Below are 26,527 nucleotides of genomic sequence, written 5' to 3' on the forward strand. Positions count from 1 at the left end.
CCATGGCTTTGAGCTTTTCTTTAGCGATAAGGATATACCTTTCCCACTTTTTCACCTCGGTTGACATAGTCAACATGATCTTGAGCATCTTATTTGAGCTAACAACGATACTTTCACACATTGCAATGTGATCACCACCAACATTAGGCATTTGATGATGCGGATATGGATCACATGCTAGAGCTACACACTTGAGATGGATCATTGCATGAGCTCATACAATCCACTCTTGGACGCTTGGATGGTGAACTAATTTCTAGCTTTGTTTGGAGTGTCGCATCCTCCACTTGGACTTCCCACCTTTCCTCTTGTGAGGGCCCTATCAGAAGCACCTTTTATCCTCCCAAAAATACAAACTTAAGTCGCATGTGATAAGCTTGTCACAAATGATCTCATGTCTCAAGTATTTGTAAGTACCTCCACTCTTTAAAAGTACAAACCCAAAGACCGTACCTTTGTCTAATCCCTTATCCAAAACTTGGCATGTCATACGTAGACTTCTGCACCTAAAGTTCCTAAGCAAGTCTCTCATGTTTATGACATGGATCTTCCCAAGGACGATTCAAATCCTTTGGGATGTAATCATGATGGTCCTTTGTTGCTGCTCTCTCAACTCTCTCCTCTATTTGGCTAAAGCAGATTGTGTCATTGCATCACTTTGAAAGCCCACAAGTTACACAAAGCAACCATAATCCATGACACGTGAAACCCTACCACAATAAACATAGCTCGAGTTCTTACAATTGATGCCCTTTTAAAGAGCTAGGGTCTTTATCACCCCAATCCCTCCACCTTTGGTCTCCGTTTATCATCGTCGTCATGCCAGCATATCCATTCTATCTATCCCTGTGATCATGATGCTCTCTACGAGTCTTTCAACCAATTGAGTCTATGGCTATAATCCCTTGTTTTTTATCCTCTTTGTGATGGTCTCTTTGTCTTTCATACCTCAATCATGTCTATTACTCATGTATTAGCAATCATATGTATGCTAATTGCAATACATACACAATCCGTTCCTTTCGATCACAAACGCCCGCAAGCTGCACAAAACAGCCATGATCTATGTCACATGAAACCCTATGTCAGTAAACATTAGACAACGCAACTTCTTGTTTTGATGCCCTTTTGAAGAGCTAGGGCTTCTATTTTCTCAGTCCCTCCTTACTCAGGTGTTTGTGTCCATCATCGTCGTCACTACCACCATATCCATTGTATCTATCCCTACGATCATCATGCTCTCTGTGAGTCCTTCATTCACTGCATCCGTGTGGCCTTGTATATTCATCCTTTTTGTCTCATGACCTCTTGGTCTTTCTTAGCTTCTCTCATGCTAATTTTGTCTACCCCGATCTCCATAATCGTGTCGATCATGCCTATTGCGATCTCTTATGCAACTTTGCCTAGCTTCTACCCTCATGTTGACGTCACTCACTTTTGCTATCACGTCTACCATCATCAGGAACCAGGTACTTTGTTAGAATTTTCTGGAAGTATGACCGCCTGCAATGAAATACACGAATTTTTCTTCTAGGGATGGTCTCTGCACCACGTGCTGCCCTCATTGCCTAAAAGTTAAATTTTCCTCCATTTTGCGGTCTACCCGCTATTATACTCGACGGCTGCGCGCTGCTGAGTACGAACAAGAGGGAAAAATTACGGGCTAGCAATGCAAAGGTGGAGTTCGATCTGAGGAGGGCACCCAGGCTGTAGGTAGGCGTCGAGGGCTCGTGAGGATCAGAGAGAGAGAGAGAGAGAGAGACAGACAGAGAGAGAGGCGAAGTGCGCAGCCTGTGAAAAACCTCCATCATCACCAAGTTGGTAAGCCGCACTGCTCTTTGCTGTGTGTGGTGCTTTAGTTAACACATGCGCGCGCACACACACACACACACACACACACACACACACACACACATGCCCGCACCATCATAAAGGCTCATCTCTGTTTAATGTTCTTGATTGGAGTTCATGGAGTTCTAGATCAGGTATCATGTTGCAAGCATGTATAATTTATTATGCTGCCAGGGTTCATTAAAAAGCCAAGTCTTTGGCAAAAGAATGGTGATGAGTTTTGATCTCTATTTTACAAGTGCCTGCATGGGTAGACCTTGTTAACCAGCTGATGGCTTGAAAATCAAATAACAAATTATGCATCCTATAAATGTATCTCATCAGCTTGAAAATGAAATAACAAATTATGCATCATATAAACGTATCTGACAGCTTGTCGAACCAAATATTGATGCTTAAGTTTTTACAACCACCGCAATTTTAGTAGCATCACTTATTTTTGACAATTAAGCACCAACAAGCTGGATGTCTATTTGAGTAACTCCCTTTATTTTTGGCACTTAAGCACCGACAAGCTGGATGTCATGGTTGCCTCCTCCATGATCATCACATCGTAGTAGTAACTCCCTTGAGCATAGAGACTACCAGGCGCTTTGTCGGTCGGTTGGAAAGACGATCACATGAGATCTGCAAGTATTGCAAGATTTCACATTGATTGTCCCCATGATCTGCTTAAAGAAGTCATGGATCTAGTGTCTTAGAGGTACACCTCTCATTCATGACAATCTGCCTTACCCCAGCCTACTAGATTTGTTTCTTCAAAAATTTCCTTGTCTGTAGGTCGTTTCCGAGTGAGGAGCTGTAGCAAGATCACCCCAAATGAGTAGATTTCCCTAGTGGAATGAACAAGTCCAGGTAAGGCCCTAGCACATTGAATGCTACTTCTTTAATATTTCAAGATTCTTCCATTTAGTTCTAGTGATGGTCTCATTTGGTACCGTCGTTTATGTGTACTTGACACATGATGCCGAGAATAGTAGCATCACTCCAACTCATGCACATTTGAGAGGCCTTTGTAGCTGTCAAGGTGCAGAGGGGCGGTTTAGGTCGTCTGTACCGGACGGCGCAAGGGTGCTTGCATGCGGGCCGGTTGTATAGCCACACAAGCAGGGGGCCCCAAGGGCAATTGCATGCAGATTGCATAGGTCAGCAATAATGCAAGCCCATAGGGCGTTGCCGTCAGCATATTAAAATGAGGTCTTACGCAATCCGATCACATCTATTGAGGACATCTTTAAGTTGGCCAAGAATTATGATAATACCTTGGCCGCTTTTGGAGGTGGCCCGACGGATGGGGAGACTCCTCGTCGTGGTCCCTCCACGTCTAAATTCAAGCGCTTGAACGCTTAAGCAGCCACAAGTCAGTCGTCAAATCAAAGAATGACGGCAAATCAAAGGCATCTCGTATGGAGGATCAAAAGAAGAATCGTTGTTTCGACTGTCATTAGATCGGCCAAGGTGTGTCCTAAGCAAAAGAGGAAGTCGTCTACCTCCGCGCCGGGGAGTACTTCTGTAAACGTTATCGACACTGCAGGTACTTTGTCTTGTTTTGATTCGGAGATCTTTCATGTTAATGCACGTAGCTGTCTGGGTTGTCACGTTAATAAGGCTGTGTTTGGTCTACATGATCTTCTCCACGTTAAAAGAGAGATCAATGGCCACACTGTGACGGTCTTATTAGAGAACGGCTCTACCCATAATTTCATTTCTTCTCGTGTGGTACAGGCATTTAAGCTTCACACGTCATCGGTAGACCATTCGTATGTGGTTCGTTATGCAAAACGTAGGAGCGATCAATGGATTGAGGTTGTGCCATGACTTGACCTTTGAATCTAGTGTTACCAAAGTTTTGGACTTCTGTATAATGGGCCTTTAGCTTGTAAATGCTATTTTAGGCATGCCATGGTTTTTTGATAAGACAACTTCTCTGTCTATCGATTATGCGTCGCATATAGTTTTCTTTGAGCTTGATGTTGTGTACCATGTGGTCAAGGGATGCTTGACTGCCGACCATGATGTAAATCTGCTTTAGCTATGAATTCAATGTGTTGTCTCATGATACAACTTATAGTTTGTTGGATTAAAAATTATGTTGTTCATTTTCCATCTCATTGTCTTTCTCTTCTTTCAAAAAGTGATGTTACTGCATCAGAAGCTTGTGAGTCTCCGTCTGATCATGGACCGTTAAGCGTTATCTGGATTCCGTTTTGGCTGAATTTACGGATATGTTTTCACCAGATTTACTAGATGGGCTTCCACCATCTAGTGGACTTGATCTTGATCACAAGATAGAGCTTTTGCTCGGTAGCCATCCCGTCTTTCGGCAACCGTATAGGTTTAGCCTGAAAGAGGAGGACGAGATAGCTAGGTAGCTTCAAGCCTATTTTGTGAAGGGTTTTATTGAACCTAGTAAGTCTCCGTGGGGTGCTCCGGTTCTTCTCGCCAAAAAGGACGGAGGAATGCGCTTCCGCGCAGATAACAATGCACATACAATGGTTCAAGATGATGAAATGCTGATGGGCTCTTGCTAGAGGTGCTTGGTACTGCTGAGATGCTGAGGGGTTTTGCTGTAGATACTTGGTATTGCGAGGCTAAGGACTGGATGCTAAAAACGCTAGGGAACTCTGACTAGAATTTGCAACTGGTTGGCGATAAGGGCTGAAATCTGCTATCTCTGAAAAACTCTGATGAAGGATGCTGAAATCTGTTGATGTTGATGCTGATGCTAGAAACGCTAATGGTACTGGCTGAAAACGGTGATCTACTGGTGTTGAAATCGTTATGGATCTGGAAGTGCTGGGGATGAGTTTTTGATGGAAAAGCGCATTTAGAGGCTTGGTGCTTGAGGTTGAAAACGTTGACGATGCTACGGGTCCTTTTGTACTGCAGGTACTGAGGGTACTTTTTCTTGCCATGGGAGGTGACCCCAGGGTCATTTATATAGTAGATTCATGCTGGTTCGAGCAGTGTCTTCTTTTACCCCACAAGCCTGATAAAATAATGCCTATAATGATGAAGTGACTTACGTGACTATTCCCATGCCTAGATGCTGAACTGATTGTACTCTACAAGAGAGGGTTATGCAACTATGACCTGCTTGGGCATGCACGTCCTGCTAGAGGCTCACAAAGTGCTAGGCTAGGTCCCATGCTAACTAGGATTGACGCTATGCTGTAGCAAAAGCTTGTCCATGTGGTGCAACTGTAGTGCGCACGTGACATCCAAGATGCTATCCAAAGAGGCTCTGTCACAAAATTATGACGTGGCATGCCGAACCAGGAGTTATAAGTTGTTCCAACTTATAGGGTCTCGTCTGATGGGGCCCTAGGGACGTTAAGCAAATAAAAACAAGGCTGGCGGGCAACTGTACGGACGTTGCAATTTGCGTTGGCATGCTGACGTGGCACAACGTACAGACTTCAGTGAATTGCATTGGCTGACACAACGTACGGAATTTCGAGTTTCACGCTACCAGCTTTTGGGGCTTGAAGCTTTTGAGTCGAAGCTTTTCATGAAATTGTTTTTCCATGGCCAAGGGCTTTTAAATAAGACCCAAGGCCCACTCTTTGGCTTAGTTGTGCTGACGAGCTTACGAGCAGAGAGGACCCTTAGGCATTGTAAGTTTGCTCAAGCAATAATATAAAATAATACTGAAAGGGGCGCTAGTCTTTGGGGCCAATCTATCTGGGCACGTAACTACGCCAAACCGTCTCGACTCAATTGAACTGTGATTTAAGTGTGAAGTAATTTTAAGTGATTCGCTTGTCTATCGTGAAAGATTCTCAAATTGGGTGCCCAAGTCTGTTACAGTGGTATCAGAGCTCAACTGTTTTCTCTACTACCGAGAAATTGGATCCCTTTTCTTGCGACACACATGGATTCAAGTCTCGCAAGAATCAAACCAATCCTCTCGACAATTCTAGAATGGGAGGTAGCACGTAAAATTCAAATGGTATTAATGAGATGCAGCGTCAATAGCAGGTTGATGATTGCGCAAAGCAGATGCTCCAATTTTCAAAGAATCCTCAGTATGCCAAATTTTTGACCCGGCACTTGATCGATGAAGTGCATACCCGATGGTAGAAAGCCATCGATTCCCTGCTAAAGTAAGCCCTCAAGAAACCTCCTGTTCCACGGATGTTTACTGAAGATGAACTTTATGATGTTGTTGAAAGACGAGTCAACCAACTTTTGGGGGCGAAGAAGCAATCGAAGAAGCGCAACAAGGGAACTGACTACCTTGGTTATTTGGGCCCGTCAATCTTCTTTTGCGAATGCATGAAAACAGAAGAAGCATGTACGCTTCGAGGGATTGTCCAGCTCGTCCTCATCTTCTTCTGACAGTCGGATAACTCTCTTCTGATTCGAGTAATGAGGACAAAAAGGGCAAGAAACAACGAAAGAACCAGAGATTGGGAAAGAACCTAATAGTTTTGACGAGAACTCATCCTCTTCTCAGAGTTCAGACCCCGAGGGCCAGATGTTTTATTCGAAGAGAGAGCATTTTTACAGAGCAAATCCATATGACTTTCTCGAAGACAAGAATAAGAAGACCAAAGAATTCAAGGAAGGTGGACAAGCAGGCAAATTTGATACCTTTTCAAGGTTTCGAGATGCCCACAAAGCCCTTGCCTTCATTCAACAGTTTGACATAGCCTTTTCTGGAGGGCGCTACTCAGAGCACTCAAAGGTTAGAAGGGCGCCATCTTACCTAATAAAAGGAAATGCTCGGACATGGTGGTCCACTCTTCTCTTATGAAAGAAGCGCCGACCAAGTGGCTTAAATCCAAGCGACTTTTTATTTCCTCTTGGGTCACTCAAGACTACGAGAACGATGTGATTACAACTTGGAATCATCTTCGGATGACTAAGGGAGACACTTTAGATTCATTCTGCGAAAGGTTTTGGGATGCTTTTCTACCTACCTCTTTCTTCAAAAAGATCAGTTTTAAGCAGCAAATTGAGCGGTTTTGCTGTGGACTCCCTAAGGAGATTCGAGATTACTATTTACTACAGAAATCCGAGTCCATCCAACAACTGATGGGACATGCTAAGCAAGGGTTTGCTATGCATTCGGGTAACGTGACTTACCTCACAGATCAACAGTTGACGCCAAGGACCGAACAAAATTTGAACAATGACAACAGATGGAAAAAGAAGTTTCAAGAGATGAAAGATACAGTCGTCGTTTATCAGAAGATTATAAATCCGATATCTCAAGAAGGAAAGTGTTTCGACTGTGGCGAACAAGGGCATATCGTGCACATAGCACCATCAGAAGATAGGCATCATAGTAGCATTCTCAGAAGATAGGCCAGAGAGTTTTAGAGTAATCGAAGAACGTGGCAGAAAAGGAAAGATGAAAGCAGGACTGGTACCAGATTGTGTGGGGACTGACCCAGATTAGATGGATGAAAGCACAGAACTTTGTCGCGCATGGGGAAAAGCACGAGATCAAGAAGCCCTCATCTTCCGCGACAGAATGGGACCACAGGCAAAAGCTGTTCTAGCGGCACTTAGACGGGATGTTGCCATTACACCCGTTTGCATTGTCAGGGGTATTTAGGACACGAGGACTTCTACATCATGCCTTTGGAAGGGTATGACGTTCTCCTAGGAATCCCTTGGTTCGACAAGAACAGTGTAGTGGTCGATTATAGGGCCAAGAAAGCGACTTTGAAGAGTACAAAGGGTGGAGAAATTGTACTTGATGTAAAATTGAAGGTCCCGGTTGTATCGGCTTTGGCCATTTCCAAATCAATGAAATCTAGTCTTTTTGTTTACTCGATCTTCTTGAAAGAACTGAATGATGAACAACGACCAAACATGTCTGAATTGGAAAGGAACGACAAGCACACATAGGTTGATTGTTTCTCTGAAGGCCTACCAAATGAGCTACCTCCACCTCGTCCGGAGGACCATACGATTGATTTGATTCTTGGAAGTACACCACCGAGCCGGCCACCTTATCGAGATAGCCGAGCCCAAAATGAAGAAATAATGAACCAAGAAAAAGAACTTCTAGAAAAGAGTCTCATCCAACCTAGCACTTCACCTTTCTGTTCTCTAGTATTGCTAGTATTAAAGAAAGACGGATCTTGGAGGATGTGCATTGACTATAGAGCTCTCAATAATATCACCATCAAGAACAGATTCCCTATTTCAAGGGTCGATGATATACTCGACAGACTACAAAGATCTTCTTGTTTTAGTAGAATTGATCTGAAAAGTGGATATCATTAGATCCGAATTGCTCCAAGGGATGTCTATAAGACAGCTTTCCGGACAACCTTTGGTTTGTACGAATATTTGGTTATGCCTTTTGGACTTACGAATGCTTCAACAACTTTCAACCGAATGATGGATAGGATTTTCAAAGAGTATCGATCTTTTGTGGGCACTTTCTTTGACGACATTATAGTTTTCTCCAAGTATGAAGCAGAGCACAAACATCATTTGCTACAGGTCTTTCAAGCATTGCGGAAGCATAGATTGGTTATGAACGCAAAAAAGAGTGAATTTTTCTTGCCCGAGATACATTTCTTGGGGCACATCGTCTCAACAGAAGGAGTACAGATGGACCCGGCCAAAATTGAGACTATTCGCAATTGGCCCGACCTAGAGAATGTTTATGAAGCTCGAAGCTTTTTGGGCTTGTGCTCTTATTATCGATGGTTCATTCAAAAATTTGCAGAGATAGCTTCTCCTTTGCATTTATTGACTCAGAAAGGAGTCCCTTTCACGTGGGGCTTGATAGAGATTACTGCTTTTCAGACTCTCAAAGAGAGATTGACTATCGGACCAGTGTTGGCGTTGCCAGACTTGCAAAAGCCATTCGAAGTTTATTGTGATGCTTGTTATTGTAGTCTTGGAGTAGTTTTGATGCAAGAAGGCCATGTCATTGCTTACGAGAGCAGATGTTTTCACGTCCAGAGATGGTAGCACAGATTTATAAAAAGAGCTATTGGTAGTTATCCATGCTCTTACATAGTGGTGACACTATTTACTCGGAGCTGATTTCACAGTCTTTACATCATCAGAGTTTACGTTACTTCTTGTCGCAGAAGCAGATATCGGAAAAGCAGATGAGGTGGGTTAACATCTTGTCACAGTTTCATTTCTAGATAGTCTATGTACAAGGACAAAAGAACTTAGTGGCAGATGCGTTGTCTTGGAAGCCCTTGGTTCTGGCTATTTCCGCGATCCATCATTGGATTTTTGAGGACATGGTAGATCAATATGCAATAAATCTTGACTTTGCAAACATCTCAGAGTTTACGCTACTTCTTGTCGCAGAAGCAGCTCTCGGAAAAGCATATGAGGTGGGCTAACATCTTGTCACAGTTTCATTTCCAGATAGTCTATGTACAAGGACAAAAACTTGGTGGCAAATGCGTTGTCTTGGAAGCCCTTGGTTCTGGCTATTTCCGCGATCCATCATTGAATTTTTGAGGACATGGTAGATCAATATGCAATAAATCTTGACTTTGCAAACATCTCTAGCCGGATATAGAGTGGAGAGACCATTACTGGCTATTCTATACGGGACGACTACTTGATGCGGAAAACAATGTGTGCTACATGGCCGCTGAGGGAAAAGGTTTTGACAGAGTGCCACTGTCTACCCTTTTCACTGTTTTAGGCCACCGTGGCATAGATACCATCTTGAAGGGTGTTGAGCGTTACTTCTATTGACTGAGGCTCAAAAAGGATGTGGACGACTTTGTTCGCAGCTGCTTAGTATGCCAAAAGGTCAAGTTTGACAGGCATAAGGCACCAGGACTACTAGAGCCTTTACCTATTCCCTCCCGCTCCTGGGAGAGCATTGCTATGGATTTCATTTTTGGCCTTCCCAAGACTCAAAGTGGGCATGATGGCATTTGGAAAGTCATTGACAGATTTAGCAAGCAAGCTCACTTTATTCCGGTAAAGAAGACGGTCAAGCCTAATCATTTGGCGAGACTGTTCATTTCACAAATTTTTCGATTACATGGCATGCTTGAGTCGGTAGTCTCTCACATAGATTTTTCGATTCACGAGTTTGTTTTGGAGGGCAATTTGGGAGAACATTGGCACGCGGTTGCAGTTCTCATCCTCATTCCACCCACAGATAGATGGACAATGTGAGATAGCCAATTTAGTGGTTTTGGATTCATTGAAGTCTTACATTTCGTATCAATAGAATCAATGGGAAAAGTACTTGCCTTTGGTGGAATTTGCCTACAACAACAGTTTTCACTCTTCGACAGGGAAGGCGCCATTTGAGGTAATGGAAGGTGCTAAGAAGGTTCCTCCCTTTCTAAGCATCAAAGACAAGATTTTTGAAGCGGATCAATACACGTGGGATTTGGACACTGCTTTTGCCAAGGTTCGCGAGTCTCTAGAGAAGTCTCAAGCACGACATAAGAAGGCAACAGATAAGCATAGACGCGACTCAAAGTTGAAGGAAGATGACCGGGTGCTCTTACGCTTTGAGAAGGCACGCCTAAGGAAACGAAAGGGAAAGGAGCCGCTTTTTCCAAAGCTCAACATGAGGTATTATGGCCCTTTCCAGATCCAAGAAAGGATAAATGATGTATATTTCATACTCAAGTTGCCAAACACTGGGAAGATTCACAATGCTTTTTATGCGAGTCTCTTGAAACCTTTAAAGGGTGAGGTGCCAGGTGACAGGGAGCCTGATGAGCAACCTGAAGTGGAAGAGCGAGGAGATACTTGTTCCAGAACAGATACTGGCTCATAAGGAAAGGAAAGTGAAAGGTAAAGTGATTCGGCAGTTCTTAGTGAAATTCAAGAACTATCCGGCATTGGATGCGAAGTAGATGGAGGAGGAGGACCTAGTTGATACTCCTTAGATATTGGAACTTTACCTTGAAGCCTTTGGTTTAGATGCATCTATTCCGAGAGATCCCGCAGATCAGCAAGGTTGAATTTTGTGCAGACGGGACTACAAGAGAGGCGAGTCACTCTGCTCCTTTGTCACAGATTACCTAAATGGAATAAAGTCACTGATTTTCCTTTGGATTTCAGGGATACTGATGTCTAGACAGTATTCTGTTGTATGACTTTATGGATAAGGAAATTGGCGATGGAATTGTCGAACTTGAATCTGATTGACGTGTACTCTCTCATGTGATTTTGTTTGAGTGCAAGATTGAAAGGCGAAATGATTGCAGCAATCCGATCTTGAGATTCTGTAGACATGATCGCAATAAGAATCAGTTAATCTGACATTAGTGAGGTCCGGTGTGGATCTAGATGCGATTGCTGAATACGTTGCCTGGAATCACGGTCTTAGATCTGGATGGAATTTTTATGTGATTTGATTTGGATATGATATGAATGTGCATTGACTAAGTCGTCTTTGTGCAAGTGCTAGATTTGCGTCGTCTAGTGCGTTGGTACTTAGAGTCAGTGTCTACTGAATTGGTTTATGGCTTATATCTGTTTTTGTAGGCATAATCGAGGGCGATTGCAATTCTTTCAAGAGGGGGGTTATGTCACAAAATTGTGACGTGGCACGCCCAACCAAGAGTTATAAGTTGTTTCAACTTATAGGGTCCCGTCCGATGGGGCGCTAGGGACATTAGGCAAATAAAAAGAAGGCTGGCGGACAGTTGTACGAACGCCGCAATTTGTGTTGGCATGTTGATGTGGCACAGTGTATAGACTTCCGCGAATTGCGCTGACCTTGCTGACGTGGCACAACATACCGAGTTCCGCGTTTTACGTTGCTAGCTTTTGGGGCTTGAAGCTTTTGAGTTGAAGCTTTTTATGTAACTTCTTTTCCATGGCCAAGGGCCTTTAAATAAGACCCAAAGGCACTCTCTGGCTCAGTTGTGCTGACGAGCTTACGAGCAAAGAGGGGACCCGCGGGCATTGTAACTTTGCTCAAGCATTAATATACAAATAAATACCGAAAGGGATGCCAGTCTTTGGGGCCAATTTCTGTGGGCACAGAACTACGCCGGGCCGTGTCGACTCAATTGAACTGTGATTTAAGTGTGAAGTATTTTTAAGTGATTCGCTCGTGTCGTGACAAATTCTCGACTTGGAGTGCCCAAGTCTGTTACAATCCGACTTTCTTGGATGAGGTTTAGAGGAGGAGCATGTGGTGCCAGATGCTTAGCCGACAATAACATGAGATAAAGGAGGTTTTGCTGGAGTGTGGACTTCTCCTATCTCTATGTTCTCTTTTTCCTTGGTGGTAGTGTGGCCATACAAATTTGGTCATTCCTTTGCTGTTTTGTGAGCTTGTTAATACTAGTTGTGGGACAGGTTTTGTCACCAGGAGGTGTATTTTTCCTGTTACCTTCTTTAAATATGTACTACATTTTTTATTTATTTATTTTTTTACTTGTTTTCCTTGAAACCCTTCAAAAGGTGCAAGTGGGCATTGCATGGCCAGTGTTAAACAGTTGCGACCCAACTGATTTCTCACATTGGGAATCTAGGTTGGCCAATCAGGAACTAGTCGGGCCAGTTAGCACTGAATTCTGAGGAGTATGGAAGCCTGTTTGCGCCAAAATGGAGTTTGGGCCACTCGGCAAGTCACTTAGAACTTTATAAGTTGGTGGATACTAGGAATTAAACCAAAAGGAGCAAATTGGACACATGGTAGTAGGAGAGCAACGCAGGTCAACACACAGCTCCAGAAGGACACCTTAGTAAGAGGGGGCGCTCAAATGAGAGTGGAGGCTGATTTTTGAGTTGATGTGCATCTATAGTGTGTGTGTGAGTAGTGGGTGCAGGTTCACAGCTTTAATTAAAAGCTTGCCTTCTCCTTTGTCTCATGTAGCGCGATGATTTGCTCTCGTGCATCTCTCTCTCTCTCCTTTGCACATATGGTAATGTCCCACTAGTTGGGCTTCTCAGATAATCATGTACAGCTTTGTGGGTTTTATGCGCGTTTGCCAAGGCAAGAGCCTTCTAAATAGGAACCGGATAAGCTAATTGCTAATCCCCCACAAGTACGCCGGATAAATAGGATTTATCACTTATTATTGAAGCCAGAGGATATAGAGAGAAATAAATAGAGAGAGAGATAGAGAGTGAGAAGATCGACACAGTACTGGGGACCAGAAGATGGGCTGGTCCCCCCCCGTAATAGTATCTTTATTACTGAGGAGAAGTCTATACAAGCACTTGAACCGAACGTATTACCACGTTCGTTCTAGAATAAGACTTGATGGTTCTCGGAAGCCTCAGCTTCCGATTCCTAGAGCAAAACCCTATTCCAAGGAACTTCCGTTCCTTATTCCAAATCCTTGAGAACCAAGGTTCTCGCCTCTGGATCTCACCTTCCAGACTCAGGGCATGACATCCCTGCAACTCTTTCTAACTCTCTTTCCAGAGTCCTCTTCCCGCAGAACAACTCTGCTTTCCCGGACACGAAGTCCTTACTTGGGAATCCCAACTTCCGGATCGCAACTTGAGAGACTACCTCTCTCCGATCCGTGGATCTTCTTCCCAAACTCGGGTACAAAACCCTTGGGCTGATCTGGCTCTAGTTCCTCAGAGCGCTTTTCTCCTGCAGAGGCTCATGCCTTCCTCTGCTCCTACTCCCTCACGAAGAGGAAGTACACCTGCAATCAAATACTCAAAGATCATAACATGAAAAACGTTACCTTCAAAGTCTCGACGCTCGAAACGTAACTCCGTTCTCGAAAAGCAATTCCCCGGAAGAGATCTTTACATAGAAAAATCCTCTCTTCCAATCCTACACACAAAAGAGGTGTGTTCTCGGGTTCCTTCTCGTCAATCAGCCCCGTCTACGACGTTTATGGGCTGAAAACAGAGAAAAACAGCAACTTGTCGCGATGGAAACATGCTTCGTAGGCACTTCTTCGCGAGGGAACTCGCGCACTGGGTCTTGGCGACATCTGGTACACTTGGGGCAGCCATGGGCATCACTGGCAACGTCTTCTTTATGGCTGAAATCTGCAGTAGCATCTCCTCCTTGCAAAGATTGGTCCTCCCTCTGAGTAAGGGCATGTGATGCTTTTATAGCTCCTAGCCACGGGCACGAATAGCTGCTCGCGTAGAGATCGCGGCCGGGTTTTTTTTTTTTTTTTTTTTCATTTTTTTTTTCCCCGTTCTGCCAGAAAAAGAGAGAAAACGTTGGCTGATCTGTTGCCTTATTTATCAGATGGCTGCCTACTTATTAAGTGGGCGGCCGTTATATTTTAAAAATAGTCTGAACCTGCCCAAAAACTCAATAAAACCTTATAAGTTAAAAACAATGCTTTCACAGCACTTCCCAGGCGTCCCCGGATGCAATCACATGCACAGTTGCAATGCAGACATAGACTTCCTCGCGGGAAAGCATCTGCTTTCCCGAAAAGCAATCCCGCTTTCTTAGAAAGCATCTGTTTTTTCTCAAATTTTCCTTTGAACCCATCTTCATTCAAGTGCTTGCTTTTCCTTGTGCACAATTCTAACACAGTTCGGAATTTCCTCCCGACTATGGATATTTCCTTTCCGATGCACCCGTCACCCACCTTGTGACGCATCAGGAATACCCATCACCTAGTCCTTTCCTACCGAACTTACGGTACAATCTCCTTCACGATGCTCTATGTCACCCATGCTATGACACATCAGAGATGTCCGTTCCCGGATGGTCGGATACTTCTTTCCGATGCTCCCTGTCACCCATCCGATGTGACGCATCAGAAGTACCCGTTCCTGGTGGCCTTACAGATATTCCCTTTCATAGTGCTCCCGTCATTACTCTGAATGACGCACTAGGAATATTTTGTACTCGGATGTCTCCAGTGAGAAAAACCCTCTCACTTAAAATTCCAATAATTCATTTAGAATTATTTTTCCTTGGTGTTCCAAGCGAGAAAACCCTCTCACTTATAAATCCAATAATTCATTTAGAATTATTTTTCTGTCAGATAAAGCCAATTTGGCAACACTCTCTCCCCTTTTCAGTTTAGTTGTGATTGAAGTGCCAAAAGTCTGTTCAGTCTGTTCTTTTCTATTGGCACGTGGTGCCCGTCTCGTGGCAAAGTGTCTAGTACAAAAGATAATGTAACAAGTACTGAAAAGTGATCAACCAAGTAAGAAGAAAGAGCCTATGGGTAGAAAAATGCCCAAAGCCTGATCCACTATGGGCACCATCACATGGGCCTCTGCATCATGGCCTCAATCTCCTCCTCTATAATGAACCTTGTGGGGAAGGTTATGCATATACATGACAAACTAACAAATAAAAGGACATTTTATTGTGACAATATCTGTTAAGTGCTCAAAAAATTCTCATTGAGGGTTCTCTGTTTGTGCGTTTAACTTGTTGGGAAATCGACAAAAACTCACAACCAGTCCTTTTAGTGAAACATAGTTTGTGCACGAGGTGCTGCGTGAGATTGCCTGCTTTTCATTATATTCAATTACACAGGGACTGCAAGATATAAAATATCAGATTTAGTGGAACAGGTTTGATAATTTCACCCTTCTTGATGCTTTCATCTATAAAGCTCTAAATTTGTGATTTTCACACATCATCATTACATCGTACTGTATTGTGGATCAGAAGGTTGCACTGCATAAAAACAGGTGTTTCATATAGACTGGAAAACTTCAAGGTACAACTTTGACTCGGTATATCTGTTTTTGCAGTTCTTACACTAATGGAAAGAGTGTATTTGGTAATAATCAACTTCAAGATTGCCTCGAGCTTCGCTGGCGTGATGCTGAAACACCTGATCCAGTGGTTGTAGATTGATATGCTGACCAACGTCTATAGACTGGTATGATGCAACATAGTGTGCTCATTGATGTTTATGAGAATTTCACTTTCTTTTTTCCCTTAAACTCCCAAGCATATCTCTTTATTTAGGCTCTGTTGAGTAGTGTATTTTTCTGAAATTTCAAATAAAATGCTTTTTTCAAGATTGCTGCACTGATACTCACACACTAGTGCACTTGGTCCAAGTACACACTGGGGTTGCTCTCAGCCATATTTTAATGAAGAAGTTTATCCCAATTTGTTTGCACTAGTGCACGTAGATATGGGTACACACTGTGGTTGCTCTCAACCATAATATAATGAAGAAGTTTATCTCAATCTGTTTGTATCTCTAATGTAATGAAATGAAAGTATGAAAATGCCCATGCCTCAGGTTTTGTTTCTGTTTTCCTTAGCTGTACTGGGTTGGATTCTTTTTGCTTTCTTTTTTGGGGTTTCACCACTCTAAGAAAACTTCATGATTATGCAGGGATTCAGGCAGATCTCGTGGTTCCAATTAATATCTGCAGATGGCGATAATACACCACCTGAGAAGTGGTATGTTGAACAGTATTAAGGAGTCGTCTTTTAAGCTTGGTGCCCGTGCTCAAAGATGAAGGCTTTTTAACCAACATGATTAAAATCATGAAATAGTTTTCAATGCCTGATTTGAAGTTTCTCTTGACACTCGTGTTTACGAATGCTTTGAGTACTTTTCCAGGTCTGAGGGCCACGTCACCAATAGAGTGCTGGTTGCACACACATTGCTTCAGAATGAAGGCTATTTTAGTGCTTGGACATGTAGTGACTTTTCAGGGACAAATGAAGGTAAGGTGTTTTAGCAAGCTCTCTTTAGAGTAGATTCTAGACATTACATACTGTCAGCATTTTCATGAGAAGCTGCATTGATTTGGCTTTCAGGATCTCTTATCAAACTGTGGCTCTTCCTTCCTGGGCGTGTTGAAACTATCAATCCGGCATCACAATCTTTGCTTGTAGGACTTAAAGGTAACCCAAAAATTTACTCCTTAGGAATTTAGACTTAAGAATTAGCAGAGAGGATTTAGGCATAGCCAGAGTACTAGGGTATTCTGCCTAGTAGGGCAGAAGAAAATTATGGTTTCTGTCTTAGAAGGCAGAAAAGGCATAAAGATCAAGTGTTACGACAAAACCTTCAGGTGTGAACTACAAATTAAGTGAGATAAAAGTGTCCTAAATCTACAAGTTAGGTTAATCTCTGATCTGTGATGGATAGAGTGTGCCATACAGTGAGGGGTCCCTACAAAGAAAGGATATCAGTGATGGATTAAAAAAGAACTTCCTTTGAAATTGTGGCAGTATGACTTATAACTCCTCCCATAATAGCTGCCGTCTGCTTATTCTTTACTTGATAGGTAATGTCTTTTTATTCTTGTTCAGTAATGGTTATTTTGTTCGATTTTGCAGTCCTTGCTTCAGGGCTTTGGATAATCTCAAAAGACTGCAATGAAGTTTCAAATGCTTTATGCCAAGCATTACTGAACAGAATGGAAAGGTAGCTTCTATTTTTTTTAACGGAACAGTAGTCATGCTCATTATTGTCTATTTTCGCTTATATAACTTTGTATTTGTGGTTAAAGAGGCCTGAGGACTGTAGGTTACATCCGTTTTGGGGATGTCTTTGTGAAGTGCAAAGCTTTTGGTTCCTCTGAGCCACAACTTAGGTATGCTATCAGCGAGTTATTGGCAGTCTGACTTAATCCATGGCCTGACATTTCCTGATTGGTATTTGTCCATCTTACAGGAGACCATTGCCAGCATGTGAAGTGGCATTCACTGCCAGTGAGGAGGCTATCTTTGTGCATTTTGTGCTTCAACGCAAGTGGGTGTTCCTGCTACAGAGTTCTCAATTGAGTAGGCTCATCGTGTTCATCATGTTTTGACAAGGATTTGCTGGGCTTGACAGGAGGGTTCGTTCATTTTCTGCAGATGATATTCAAGCAGCATTGAGGTTGCATCATGACAGCAATGGAGAACTGAAGAACTCGCAGTCAGGTAAGGGTCAGCACTTAGCTAGCTCAGTGTAAAGGAATGGCATCTGTACTTGATCAATGCAATTCTGTTCATTGCTTTGGAGTGGCTTTCCTATGATGGTGCCACAAGGGCCATTATATAGAGAGCATTGTCTCTGCAGACTTTACCATAATTCAATATTACATCGCAAGTCCTTTCAGTATGCTACATTTCTTCGTTTTTTATCCTCTTTTCCTCTCGTGTGCTATAGTGATTGTTGCGCCTCATGGGTCGAGTGGGAAACTTGTTGGTTGCTATTCAAGTGATGTGATTCAGATGCTTCATGAGAGGTAATTGTTGCAATATTTTGATGGTTATAGTGTAGTCTGTAACTGTTGTGGACGTAGAATTGAAATACATGAACTCTTGGTCATCTGGGGGAAGTTTTCCAGAAATAGCCGCTTAAACCTTATGCCAGTCTTTTGTGTATGTGTTGTCTTCCTCTAGCTTCTGCCAACCCTATCTGATAGATAGGGTCTACTTGCCCCTCCCCTCTTTAACGTGTCCTGCTTTAATTCCTGCAAATTCTACTGGTAGGTAGAGCTTTCTATAATATCCACATCTGTAGCCAAGAGACATTTGATGGGGATGCTAGTGCATATTTAAGCCTGAAAGTGCAATGCTCCTATCCTTTCTCACATACAATGATGACTATATTCACATGGGTATAAGCTTCTTTGGCTGGTTAAGACATATCACTATCTGAATCTCACAATGAACGAAATTGGGGCATGTAAGATGTGTGTGTTGAGGTATTTCTGTCTCTGAGGAAGCAGCCTTTAGTTGTGAAGTGGTCCTTTTCCCATTCAGGATTTTCATGTGGCTTTAGAGGAATGGCAAGATTGCTTGAAAAGAGTTTTAACTTGAAATCTTTTTTTACGTTGGGTTGCTTGCAGTAAAGTCAAAGGGGAAACTGATCACCTGGAACAATCTTCTCAAGGTGCCTCATCCAATGATCATAGTTTAAGCTCAGCGTCTGGGTTTCATGCTGAGGTTAGTTTTACGTTTGAAACTTTGTCAAGACTGCCAAAGGGCAACAGTCTTCATGGAGCACAGGATATGGGAAAATCTTTTCAAGAAAAAGAGAATAAAACTGCTGCAAAATCTAGCCATGAAGTTCAAAGAATATTGCTTTACCCTCCTGAAGCTGTAATTGTTCCACTTGTACCAGCTGTCCCGGCGAAGGTTTTCTTAAAAAGGTACTCTATTGCCCAATTCTCGAGAACATGCTTGAGTGAATTAGAACTCGCACCTCATCTGTTACAACTCGCAATCACATGCAGGTGCTGGCTACAGAAGTATGTAGGCATCTCATGGCTAGAAGACGAGCTTCATGCAGGACCCAAATCACAGTAATTTTCTGATTTTTGTGCTGTCTTCTTTATCCACTTAATGGTCACATATTTGAAAGTTTTTCTCTTTCTGTCTTGAGGTGTAGACTGAATGAAAAGAGCCTACTTGCAAACGTGAAGACACTACATGGGGTAAGGAGCCCCAGCAGCAAGAGCAGTAGCAGCACTTCTAGTAGCAGCGGAGCAAGTAGTGTAGAGGACAGTAGCAGCCACAGTAGCAGCACAAGTGACTCTGATGGTGAAGCTGGAGCACCTCCTGGAGAATTGGAAGCTGATGCAGAGTCTCTAGTGGTAAAAGGAAAACAGATGCATGGATCTTCTAGATCACATCTAGACATGGAAATGAAGGGGTTTGAGGTATTAACACATTCAAAAGTAATTTTTGTTAAAGTTACCTCAAATGTTAAGAGTAACTTTTCATAAGAACTTAGAAAAGCTGAGGGTTTACGCTAGAGTTGGTGATGAGGGTGTTTAGCTTGTTCAATGTTGTTCTTAAAAGCAGGATGTTGCTGCTCTAGTCAAGTGGGGGCAGTCTGGAGGAACAGCCCAGGGTGAGGCATCTGCATTGAAAGGTATGAAGAGATCCTCCAGCTCAGGTGGAGAAATTTCCAATGAGGGCTACAGGTCTCTTCAAAATAGGTCTGATGTGGGTGTTCAAGGGATGGTTTTATCTCCAAATGTAGGTTTGGGTACCCCAAAAGCTGCAAGTAGCCAGGTAGGAACCCCATGGAATTGCTGGCCAGAAGACGATAGAGGTCTCAATGTAGGGATTGAGAATGATGCTGATATTCTTGCAGAATTTGGAGATTTTGGTGACTTTTTTGAAGACGATGGACTAGGCTTTGGAGAGGTACCAACCTTACTTGAGCCTCATTTCACTTTCATCTTGTTTTGTTAACTTGTTTGATAGTTTTTGTATGACATTTTTGTCTATACTTGTCTTCTTTTGTTTTGTGACAGCCTCCAGGTACAGCAGAGTCTCAGGCTATGATGTTCCCTTTGACCGATTGCTTGGATGGTATGGGTTCTCCTGGAAATGGTTGTCTTGACTACACAGATCCTATGCTGTTACCCATCTTAGACATACCTGTCTTGGAGGGACTTGACCCTGAGCCAGCTCTAGTAAAGGAGGTGAAGGCAGCAGGATGCATTTCCGGCTCTCAGGAGTTGCCCGAAAGTTTGAAAAGTCCTGATGTGGCACCAAACAATCAGATTTTAATGCTGAATACTTTACCGAAGGAGGAGGCGGTACTACTTCTTGCACCAGGATATGAGCCTGTGTCTTTGCCAGGTGGAAGGGATTTCTCTCACCAAACTGCATTCAAGTCTCCATATATTCCTGGAGCGAGAAAAGCTCAATTGGATGTTGCAAGGGGTTCTGAGTGCTATGTTTATGGTGCTACTCCACCTCCTTCTCCAACATTGCAAGTTCAGGAGCGAAAAAGGGAGCATTATGAGATGGTTTCTGATAGAGCTGTGTTTAATGGAAAAAGGTTGAAGAATGCTGGCACGCAGTCTAAGCTGTTGAAGGAAAAGTCTTACCCCAACTTACCTGATATGATGGAAAAAGTTCCCACTGAGAAATTGTCTCTATTGGGGAAAAAGGGTCCTATGAAAGAATCTGCCTGGATGGAGTTAGGTGCTAATCAAGTTGTATCAAGGCGGTTCTCAACTACGTTGCTTGCAACAGAGATAAATTGCATACTCCTGCAGTTAACTGCTCTACAAGTGAGGGATGCACACCTTGTTAAGAACATTCGGTCGACACAGATTTCTTTTGGAAATTCAAACGAGCTGCCTTTGGATTCACTCACTACTATGGATTCAAGTCCTTTTGCTGTGAAAGTGGGTGTGGGAATCCAACAAGAAAAGAAGAAAAAGGACCGCATTCCCTCACGTATTGCCGGCGATATGGACGAAGAGGTTCATGATGGGCCACGTGTGTCTCAAGTTGGTGTATGGCGTCCAGTAGGCACACCTAAACCGCAAAGGGCAGCCAACTCCTCATCGTGGAATGAAAATACTCAGACCAGCTCCGTAGTAACATCACTAGATTCTGGAGCTGGAGTAAGTTTTGAAACCTCGTCATCAATTACAAAGACAAACCATTGGCAAGAGCTTCTTGATACTCTTCCACTATTGATTCAACAGGGCTCAGTATTATTTGATGTTTCTCTTGATGGTGACTGCGGGGAGGGTCCGTTTGCATGGTTGTCATCCCAGGAACAGGAAAGGCTCAAGTCTGTGTGTGGACCTTGTGGAATTCATGCAGGATGTGGGGGCACACTCTGTGCTTCCCATTTTCTTGACAATGCTGGTGTTGAACTTTTGGACCCATTGACGAGTGAGGTAGGACCATGTTGCTTTCTTGCTCTCTAGTAGATGAGGATTCTTAGTTTTATTTGCACGATAAGAGTTCTCTCTGAATGAGTTGCAGATTTCAGCAAGATCAGTGGCCACAATTTTACAGTCTGACATGCGAATTGCAATGGCCACTGCCTTTGGGGATTCCCTTTTGGATGGACCACTAAGTTTGGGTGAATGGTTGAAGGGGCGGGCCTTTGTAAGTGACACGTATGGTACAGATAGCGCTCTAAGTGATTCAAAGGAAATTGCGAGCACTGTCTTAGCTGGTATTGGTGAGCCTATTACTCCTCCGCAGTGCACCACGGGGCCTGCAGGTTTAAAAGCATCTTCACATGATATTGAGAATCAGCCCTGTGATACACATCGTAGTAATAGTAGCTGGGCGATGGAAGGCTCATCTCTGTCTGATGACGGTTGCACCAGGCGATGTGGTCAGGAAACTGGTTCAATAGAAACTGATGCGCAACTGAGCAATGGCCGAGGTGGACTAACAGTCATGGCACTTCCCATGCCGTCTCTGCTAGTTGGGTATGCCAGATTCCACCCTTTTGAATTGTGTTTGGAAATGTATAATTTGGCTTACTGTGTCATATTGTCACAGATATCAGGATGACTGGTTAAAAATATCATCTAGCACACTCCATCTTTGGGAAAAGGCCCCACTTGAGCCTTATGCAACAGCCAAGCCAGTAAGGATTGGTCTCAAATGAGTCTTCTTGAGCTTCTTTATGGTAGGAAGGCTTAACTGTGTGTTGCCCTGTAGGTTATCTACTATGTGGTATGTCCTAAAATAGACTCACTACTTTCAGCTACTGCGGAATACATTCGGCAATTAAGCTGCGGTAAGATTTTTTGGTTATTCTGTCTTAAGCTGTGCCATTGACAACATTGAAAGAACACTTTTTATGCTGATTTGTGGAAGCACCTGGGTTCTAAAAGAAGATTTTCAGTTTGTTTTATGAGCGAAGCCAGCCGGTAATTGTGGTTTTGTTGTGTGACATTTTCTTGTTGGCAGTATATGAAGCGTGCATGCTAGGCAGTCATGTGGCAGGTAACATGATGTTTGGACAAAACCACCTCCTTCCAACAATTGGAAAAAATACCTTTTCTGGTTTTTTGGCCATGGACTATCCTCTACAAGCATCACAGCAGCAGGGACCCTTGGAATCTGCGTGTGCTTTGAATAATTATGTAACAAGTTTTGATAAAGTTTGGAATCCACACGAATTCCTAAAAGCACTTTCTAAAGCCTGTAAAACACTTCCAGTGTCAGCCAGTAATACTGCTCAACGAGAACACGAGAATGGTCCTTGCCTCGTAAGTCAGCAGTTCTTGTACTAGTTGTAATATGCTTCTGTTGAACTGGCACATACGATGCTTATTTTCTGCAAGTGTGTCGACGCATGTGCATGGCATGGACCTTAAATGCTTCTGATGCATTCACGTGCCTGTCTGTAAGCGTCGAATATTCTGGCACTAACTGCTGTATTGCGTAACCAGGCATATTATGTTATCTGTCCATCGTCTGATCCAAACACAGTACTGCAAACTATGCTTGTGGCTTGCCAAAGTATTGGCCATAATGCTGTAATGTATGACAAACAGCGGAAGGCAAATACATCGAACCGCACTTCTCTAGGATCATCTTATATGGATGATTCTGCAGGTGTCACCAGACAAGGGATAGTCGGCTTTTCAACTTCAAAACTTGTTTTGCAAGTGTTAACGGCTGAAAGTATTTTAAAGCCAAGTAGTCCAGTTTCAGTCAATACAGATTCTCTAAAAGAAGTTGCTTTTGGCGTTTATAATAAGATACGACGCATACCTCGCTCATATAGTAGTAATGATTTTATTGTACATGGGGCTCAACCAAGTAGAGGTCGCCCCTTAGCTTTGCAAAGTAGTTCTGCAATTTCGGGCATGTGGAAGGATTGTGGCATGGTTAGAAGTACTGTAGCTGGTGCAGCCTTAACGGGACACGAGTCACTTCTTGATTCTAGTTCCTTTCGTTCCAATAACTGGGAAAACTCATGGCAACAGCAAGGAGTCTCGAATGAGAATAGTATGGTTAATCATGGGCATCAGCTTCATGACAGTTTCAAGTATCTTTTTGAGCCTCTGTTTATCTTAGCAGAGGCTGGCACATTAGATCATGGTGTGGGAGTTTCTGCATCCCGCTCTTCTGGATTGGATGATGCTTCAGGAAATGTGCTTGTGGGTGCAGCGGAGGCCATGCATGGTACAATTGCTGACAGTAGTGCGGATTATGATGTTACGAGTGGGGGAGACCAAAAGCCAGCAAATTTTCACTGCTCTTATGGTTGGACAGAGGACTGGCAGTGGTTAGTTTCCATATGGACAGATGCTAGGGGGGAGCTCTTGGATGTGCATCTTTTTCCCGCTGGAGCTAGCGGACGCTGGGATTCGAAGACATTGCACAACCTTTTTGTTCAAGTTCTCACGCATGGTTGCCAGTTGCTCTGGATGGCTAATGGAACAGGTTCAAAGCCACGTGCCCTAGTTATCACTCGTATTGGTGCTTTTTTTGAGCTGGAGTGCCAAGGTATTCATTTTTAAGTCTATTTGTTAGCTGCTTATTTAACACTTTTGAATTAAATGAAGAAGATGATATGGTGAGTGTTTCCAGAATGGCAAAAGGCTGTATTCACAGTTGGAGGAGCTGAAGTCAGAAAGTGGCCTGTTCAAATCTGGCAGCAGCAATCTGACAACAATACTGTCACGGGAAACAGTAGCTCTCTTCATGCCCAAGATGTAAGTACTTTGGCAGAGAGAGCCATGGCTCTGGGAGGTGGAATGCCTTCATCTCCAGGACCATCTTCGCTTTTCCTGTCTCGGAGCAAACCGGCAAATTTTGTCAAGACTGAGATGGGCGGAAGTTCTATGAGGAAACAAGCTGGAAGTGGAATCGGTCATGGACAAGTTGATGCATGCAGGGGAGCCTTTCATCTCATTCATAGTATAAGCTTTGTCAATTGCATGCTTGATCACACTTTGCAAATTGTGGGGCTGCATGATGTTGGATCACAATCTCCTGCTGGCATAGGTCCTCCAAATTCTGTTTCTTCGAACTGGTTGAACTCCAGTAGTACAAGCGTTCTTACGGCTCTTGGAACTGGAGTTGGATTGGTAAAGACGCTTGGAACAGCTACAGCTTCTTATATGTTTGTGCCAGCGCATGGGCTACGGTTCTTGCCCAGCGTGCCATTGCAATTACCTGTGTGCAAGGGCTCTGAGTTCTCTGTTGCAGAACAAGTAGTGCGTAAAAGCGGATATGCTGCGACCATTGCATCGGCATTTGTTGTCTCGAGGGCAGTTCCATCTATGAGAAATGAACTAAAAAAGTCAGCGGAAGAATGGCCCTCGAATTTGTACATAGGGTTAGTGGGACATATGAGCAGTTTTGTGGGTCCCAATCCACAAGCTGTGGGGCAGAGTGCTTCGTTGGGAAATGATGCACTGCTGAAGGCAAAACTTCCAAAGCCAATGTCTAGTGATGGCGGCAGTGATTATAGTGTAGAAGCAGCTCATATAGTGGTTGAAGCAGTAGCAGCAGAGCTTCAAGCATTGTCATGGCTATCAGTGAGCCCAACACTTCCCTTCAGGCGGTCTGCATTACCTTTTCACTGCGACATTGTGCAGAGATTGCGAAGATTGTTGCAATATGCTGTGAATGAATCTAGTGGATTACATGACCTGTGACTCTCACAAGTGAAGAAGAACACCAGAAGGATGGGTGGCACCACCTAGTTTTTTGTGGAAGCTGGGCTTATATTTGTACCTTAGTATCACATTAACCATACATTTGTACCAAACCAACTGGCTATTTACAGAGAGTTACAGGTTCCTGAATAGCAAGCAAGGAGCCATGGGCTTGCACTCCCTTTTAGTTGCGTTTGCAAGGTAAGGGTTTTACGGAGATTGGTGATGACAGATTCCAAACACCTAGGCCAGCATGTTGTATAAATTTTACCCTATCGTGGCTCTTATGATGTGGAAGTCACATGGTGTACATCAGAAGTGTTATCCAATGAATTGGATACACCTGTAAAAGAAATGTATGGTTTTTTTTTTTTTTTTGCGTTTTTCTGTCTCATTCCTTGTGCCATTGGATCATTGGGTAGTCTTCTGGAAATTATATTTTTGAACAGAATATTGAAAGGGGCATTTGGTGCCATTGTATCTTGTAAGCTGGCTGTTTTTGAGGGCTTCGTCGATATTTTCTGCACTAGGTTATTTTGTGTGTTTTGTACGGGTAAAAATGTGAGCCATATCTTTTAAATTTGTAAGGCAATGGTGCCTGTCAAAATTCAAACCTGTTTGAAGTTTGAAGGAGCATTGACCCCTTTTTCAAGTTACTTGGTGTCAGTGCTTCTGGGGTGATTGTTTGAAAAGTTTTTTCCATTATCACTAATTAGTTTGTTGCCAAAAGGATGGTTTCTTCAACTCCGTGTGTGTGGACCTGTCAAGCTGGCTGCCTTACTGCTTTTCTACTGCATAAATGCAGACCCTTCTGTTCAGGAAGCCAATACCATGACAGACACCTTAGAAGAGGAGCAAGTCCCACCAAAAGAGGACCTTTTGAGAGTATTAGCAAACAGTAGCAAGGGGTGCAAGAACGCTTATGAACTACAGTCACTTATCATGTTTTGCAAGCCCACAACTTGATTATTCAATAATATAAAATAGCATAGAGACCGCCATCCACCTTACTTATTCGATTGTATGGATTTGTATTTCCTTCACACATGCGCATGCACGGATACCTTAACATATGCTTACATTTCTGGGTGCTCGGAGTATACGTCTGTGAGAATAGTGCCTTGCCTTATTTTGTCTGTGATACTTATCTGTACTCTCTGTGAAAAAGGCCATTTTGTAGTTTGCCTTTCACTTGTATCTAGGGGTCTGTGTTCATTGTGAGTTCTCCTATCCTGGATTATGTGTTGGGAAATCTTTCTTGTACATTGTACTCGTTCTGCTCTCTTGTGTGTGCTCTCTCTCTCTCTCTCTCTCTCACAGCTGCTTACATCCCTGAGTTGAGAGGAGGGTGATTGGGGACAAGGAGCACGTTGTCTGTAGATATAGAGCATATGAAAGTATTAGAAATAGATATGGAGGTCTTTTCACAGGATAGCCCACTCTACAACAG

The 26,527-nt window shown here is 43.2% G+C and overlaps 1 protein-coding gene across 7 annotated transcripts; it reads left to right on the forward strand.

Moving 5' to 3' along the window:
- The first annotated feature begins 1,548 nt into the window (after positions 1–1,548).
- On the forward strand, positions 1,549–25,565 carry GCT (RNA polymerase II transcription mediator). Of its 7 annotated transcripts, none has more exons than XM_086500871.1 (22): positions 1,549–1,821; positions 15,478–15,608; positions 16,077–16,144; positions 16,308–16,414; positions 16,508–16,594; positions 17,033–17,120; positions 17,206–17,289; positions 17,370–17,447; positions 17,532–17,620; positions 17,850–17,928; positions 18,535–18,837; positions 18,922–18,990; positions 19,071–19,347; positions 19,490–19,562; positions 19,674–19,840; positions 19,951–21,339; positions 21,428–21,885; positions 21,959–22,046; positions 22,121–22,199; positions 22,373–22,674; positions 22,858–23,920; positions 24,005–25,565. In XM_086500871.1, exons 2-22 carry the CDS (start codon positions 15,585–15,587, stop codon positions 25,075–25,077), a joined length of 6,045 nt encoding a protein of 2,014 aa, XP_086356997.1. In that variant the 5' UTR covers positions 1,549–1,821; positions 15,478–15,584; the 3' UTR covers positions 25,078–25,565. The 7 variants fall into 7 exon arrangements, with proteins under 7 accessions (XP_086356997.1, XP_086356993.1, XP_086356998.1 ...); XM_086500872.1 differs by having other exon boundaries at positions 1,550–1,821; positions 19,493–19,562; XM_086500867.1 differs by having other exon boundaries at positions 19,490–19,840.
- The last annotated feature ends 962 nt before the right edge of the window (positions 25,566–26,527 follow it).

This window comes from Adiantum capillus-veneris, chromosome 25 (genome assembly GCF_014529385.1).
Source record: "Adiantum capillus-veneris isolate H3 chromosome 25, ASM1452938v2, whole genome shotgun sequence".
In the NCBI taxonomy this organism is placed as follows: domain Eukaryota; kingdom Viridiplantae; phylum Streptophyta; class Polypodiopsida; order Polypodiales; family Pteridaceae; genus Adiantum; species Adiantum capillus-veneris.

What these genes read in the sequence shown, in the direction of transcription:
- GCT (XM_086500867.1), top strand. Translation starts at nt 15,585, where the DNA reads ATGCTGACCAACGTCTATAGACTG. An exon ending in CTTTTCAGGGACAAATGAAG is followed by an intron (nt 16,415 to 16,507) that starts GTAAGGTGTTTT and finishes TTTGGCTTTCAG; the next exon opens with GATCTCTTATCAAACTGTGG. An exon ending in TCCTCTGAGCCACAACTTAG is followed by an intron (nt 17,290 to 17,369) that starts GTATGCTATCAG and finishes TCCATCTTACAG; the next exon opens with GAGACCATTGCCAGCATGTG.